Genomic DNA, 4489 nt, shown 5'->3' on the forward strand with positions numbered 1-4489 from the left:
TCACCTTCCTCTCCCTCCTAGACCACCTCACCCTCCTCACCCTCATAGACCACCCCACCCTCCTCGACCACCTCAGCCTCTTCACCCTCCTAGACCTCCTCACCCTCCTAGACCTCCTCACCCTCTTCACCCTCCTAGACCACCTCACCCTCCTAGACCACCTCACCTTCCTCTCCCTCCTAGACCACCTCACCTTCCTCTCCCTCCTAGACCACCTCACCCTCCTCTCCCTCCTAGACCAGCTCACCCTCCTAGACCAGCTCACCCTCCTCTCCCTCCTAGACCACTTCACCCTCCTCTCCCTCCTAAACCACCTCACCCTCCTCTCCCTCCTAGACCACCTCACCCTCCTCTCCCTCCTCTCCCTCCTAGACCACCTCACCCTCCTCTCCCTCCTAGACCACCTCACCCTCCTAGACCACCTCACCCTCCTCTCCCTCCTAGACCACCTCACCCTCCTAGACCACCTCACCCTCCTCTCCCTCCTAGATCAGCTCACCCTCCTAAACCACCTCACCCTCCTCTCCCTCCTAGACCACCTCACCCTCCTCTCCCTCCTAGACCACCTCACCTTCCTCTCCCTCCTAGACCACCTCACCCTCCTCTCCCTCCTAGACCACCTCACCCTCCTCTCCCTCCTAGACCATCTCACCCTCCTAGACCACCTCACCCTCCTAGACCACCTCACCCTCCTGGACCACCTCACCTTCCTCTCCCTCCTAGACCACCTCACCCTCCTCTCCCTCCTAGACCACCTCACCCTCCTCTCCCTCCTAGACCACCTCACCCTCCTCTCCCTCCTAGACCACCTCACCCTCCTAGACCACCTCACCCTCCTCTCCCTCCTAGACCACCTCACCCTCCTCTCCCTCCTAGACCACCTCACCCACCTAGGGAAAATAATGAGTGAAAGGTGAAACCTCTGTCAATGATGTAACTTTCTTGTGTAACTGAGTCATTGGGTCTTCATATGAATGGAATGACTTCGTTGTTGGCGTTCTGTCTCTACTAATTGGTGAACATATTCTCTTCAACAGACTGAGTGGGCTAACAGTGTTATGATGTACTTCTATATTAGAAACTAAACTAGACAGTAAACAACTTTTTGTGGACCGAGGGTCATTTTGTAAAGCTCTAATACTACTGGAGAAAATGATAAACTCTTGTTTCTCCTTTTGTAATTTGTCTTGTCATTGTCATCTTGTTTTACACATTCAGTCGTCTTGTTTTAATGAAATTGGGATTTAAGGTGTTGAATGGTGACATTTAAGTAAGATGTGTGTGTGTGTGTGTGTGTGTGTGTGTGTGTGTGCGTGTGTGCGTGTGTGCGTGTGTGTGTGTGTGTGTGTGTGCGTGTGTGTGTGCATGCTTGTGTGTTTCCACTTTGAGGTGAACATCAGACCACATCCTCTAGTATAAAGAGAGAGATCAGAGAGCATCACAGCACAGTAGCCCCTGAACTACTGAGGTTACATCAGTTAAATAACCATGATCCTCTCCACAACAGCCAGTTTCTGGACCTCTACCATGATCCTTCTATATCTGCACTCAGGTAGGTGTGTGTTTGTGTGTTTATGTTATCTGACAAATACATATATATTATTATTTCTCTAATTAGTTAGTGTTGGTGTTTTGTCCAATGCTCCTAGGTGACTGTGCAGAGATCATTGGTGGAAAGGAGGTGAAGCCTCACTCCTTACCCTACATGGCTCTACTGGAGGACAACAAAGGAAACAAAATGTGTGGAGGAATCCTGATCCACCAGCAGTGGGTTCTGACTGCGGCCCACTGTACTGAGTAGGTCCAATATCTGTCACACCCCGAGGGCTCTCTATGGTGTTTTAGGTCAGGGCGTGACTAGGGGGGTTTCTAGGTATTATATTTCTATGTTGGTGTGTGTGTGTGTGTGTGTGTATGGTTCCCAATTGGAGGCAGCTGATAGTCGTTACCTCTAATTGGGGATCATACTTAGTTTGTCCTTTCCCCCCCCCCCTGCGATGTGGGATATTGTTTCGTATGAGTGCCTATGTGTGCGATGTAGTTCACGATCGTTATATCATCATCATCATCATCGTCGTTGTTGTTGTCGTTGTTGTTTTGGAAGTGTCACTATCATTAACATGTGGAACTCTACTCACGCTGCGCCTTGGTCCAATTATTCACACGACGGTCGTGACAATATCAGTGTTGTTGTCCTTGTACAGATGCTGTCACTGTAATGGTTTGCTTAACAACTCCGTCTCAAATGTTAGATTTTTTTACATTGTGCTTCTGAGATTGTGTCATTGTATTTGTTGGGCTGCATCCTTCAGCTGATCTAACCAGAAGGTTGTGTGTCTGTCTGAAGCATCAACAAGGTGTTTCTAGGGGTCCACTCCATCAAACAGGAGGAGAAGGAGACTAGACAGGTCCGTAAGGTGAAAGGTCGCGTCCCTCATCCCTGTTATGACGCCGAATTCAAAGTCAACGACATCATGCTGCTGAAGGTCAGTCACTACCGTGGTGTCAGCCATTATTCAAATCTAGAGACGTTTGAAGGAGAATTGACACGACCCTCTTCTTCTTCTATCCAGTTGGATAAGAAAGTAAAGCCGACTAAGGCGGTGAGACCTCTAGCGTTACCTGTCCCTGTGCCAGACGTCCAAGCAGGGACCCCCTGCTCAGTGTCTGGATGGGGAGCCACCGAGAACAATGCTAAAACCATGTCTGACGTCCTGAAATCGACCAACGTCACCGTGATCGACAGGAGAAAGTGTAACTCTGCAGACTACTACAACATGACCCCAATCATCACCTACAGCATGCTGTGTGCCGGCTCTGTGGACAAGACCAGGGTGGACTCATGTCAGGTGTGTGTGTGTGTCAGAGGAGGCTGGTGGGAGGAGCTGCAGGAGGACGGACTCATTGTAATGACTGGAATGGAATTACTGGAAAGGTGTCAGACACATCAAACACATCATGGAAACCACATGTTTGACCCCATTCCATCGATGCCGTTCCAGACATTACCATGAGCCCATCCTCCTAAAACTCCTCCTACCAGCCTCCTGTGTGTCTGTGTACTCTCTGATAAAGTTGTAATATATTTTGCAGGGAGCCAATGATCAACCATTGATACATGCGTTTAAACTGTATATATTGTTTGTAAATGACAAAGTAATCATGTATGAATTGATGTGCTGTGTGTTTCAGGGAGACTCTGGTGGCCCGTTGGTGTGTGGAGGTGAACTAAGGGGAGTCGTGTCGTTCGGTACAAAATGTGGCATCAAGACCAAACCGGGGGTGTACACACTCATATCGAAAATGTACCTTGACTGGATCAACAAAACCATGAGGAAGTCACTGATTGACTGATTGATACCTGCTTTCTCAGGCTTTTCTCAATCATTTGTGAAACAATTTAATATTTACTGAATTTGAATTATAACTCACGTGCTGGAAGCTGTGAAGTATGTTTGAACTCTTGCCAAGCTTTGTGTGAAGATGTCATGTGAACCTAGGCATGTGATGTAGGTACAAGATGGGAAAATATGTGTAACCGATGTGAACTCGCTCTGAGACCTTGAAGTTGCTCTTTTGTGGAGCGATGGGTAACGATACTTTGAGGGTGGCTGTCGTCGCTGTGTGCAGAGGGTCCCTGGTTCGAGCCCAGGTCGGGGTGAGGAGAGGGACGGAAGCTATACTGTTACATATGGCTAAAGGAGTTGCTCACAAAAATTAAAATGTGAAAACAAACAGACGTTTCAGGTGTTTTACCATCCTTTTAAATTGACTACTATCTATTCAACCTGACATGTCAAGTCTTGTTCTAGTTGGAAATAAAGTTAGTTAGTAGATAGTTCAAGACAGGAAGTGTCGTCTTTTTTTTAAAAACATGAAAGTCACACCGTGAGAAACGTCTTTCATCTGAAAAACCACACTCTTCCTGTCACCGTCTCAACCTTAGTTACAGAAACATACACATCCTCAGGGCCCAACGTAGTCATCGGAAAAAAAACCTGTTATAGAACCGCCACCGACCAATCCAATGATGTGTATAAACCCTGGAGGGAGTGGTTATCATCTAGTAAGCAATACTATACACATTAAAAAACTGTAGAAATCATTAGGAGAATATCCCAGCTAATCACAGCACTGGAAGTTAAGTAAATACTGTGAAACACAATCATTCCACTAGAACTGCAGATGTATTATGGACAATTTCAGAAATTACAACGCAAACATAAAAATGAATCCTATGGGTAGCACCTTCAATACATGTATTTTCTATAACCCCCAAGGTATATTTTTACAGTGGAGTATCATAAATGGCTTCGCGGTGGCTTAAAAACAGAGACCCCTATTAGTCATCTGGTGTTAACAAAATATTTCACCTGCACCTCATACAACGGTTGTAGACATTACTGTGAGATTCTTACTTACAAGCCCTTAAAATGCAGTTCAAGAAATTGAGTTAAGAAAATATTTACTAAATGTAATTTTTTAAATA

At 46.4% G+C, this 4489-nt stretch overlaps 1 protein-coding gene across 2 annotated transcripts; it reads left to right on the forward strand.

Annotated features, from left to right (window-relative positions):
• The first annotated feature begins 1315 nt into the window (after positions 1–1315).
• Positions 1316–3839, forward strand: LOC110536463 (granzyme A). 2 transcript variants are annotated; one of them, XM_021622234.2, is made up of 5 exons: positions 1316–1552; positions 1650–1797; positions 2348–2486; positions 2574–2849; positions 3193–3839. In XM_021622234.2, the coding sequence occupies exons 1-5, from the start codon at positions 1489–1491 to the stop codon at positions 3352–3354; spliced, it is 789 nt and encodes a 262-aa protein (XP_021477909.2). In that variant the 5' UTR covers positions 1316–1488; the 3' UTR covers positions 3355–3839. The 2 variants fall into 2 exon arrangements, with proteins under 2 accessions (XP_021477909.2, XP_021477910.2); XM_021622235.2 differs by lacking the exons at positions 1316–1552; positions 1650–1797 and adding an exon at positions 2003–2215.
• Positions 3840–4489: the final 650 nt, after the last annotated feature.

The sequence above is a fragment of the Oncorhynchus mykiss genome, chromosome 11 (genome assembly GCF_013265735.2).
Source record: "Oncorhynchus mykiss isolate Arlee chromosome 11, USDA_OmykA_1.1, whole genome shotgun sequence".
Lineage (NCBI taxonomy): Eukaryota > Metazoa > Chordata > Actinopteri > Salmoniformes > Salmonidae > Oncorhynchus > Oncorhynchus mykiss.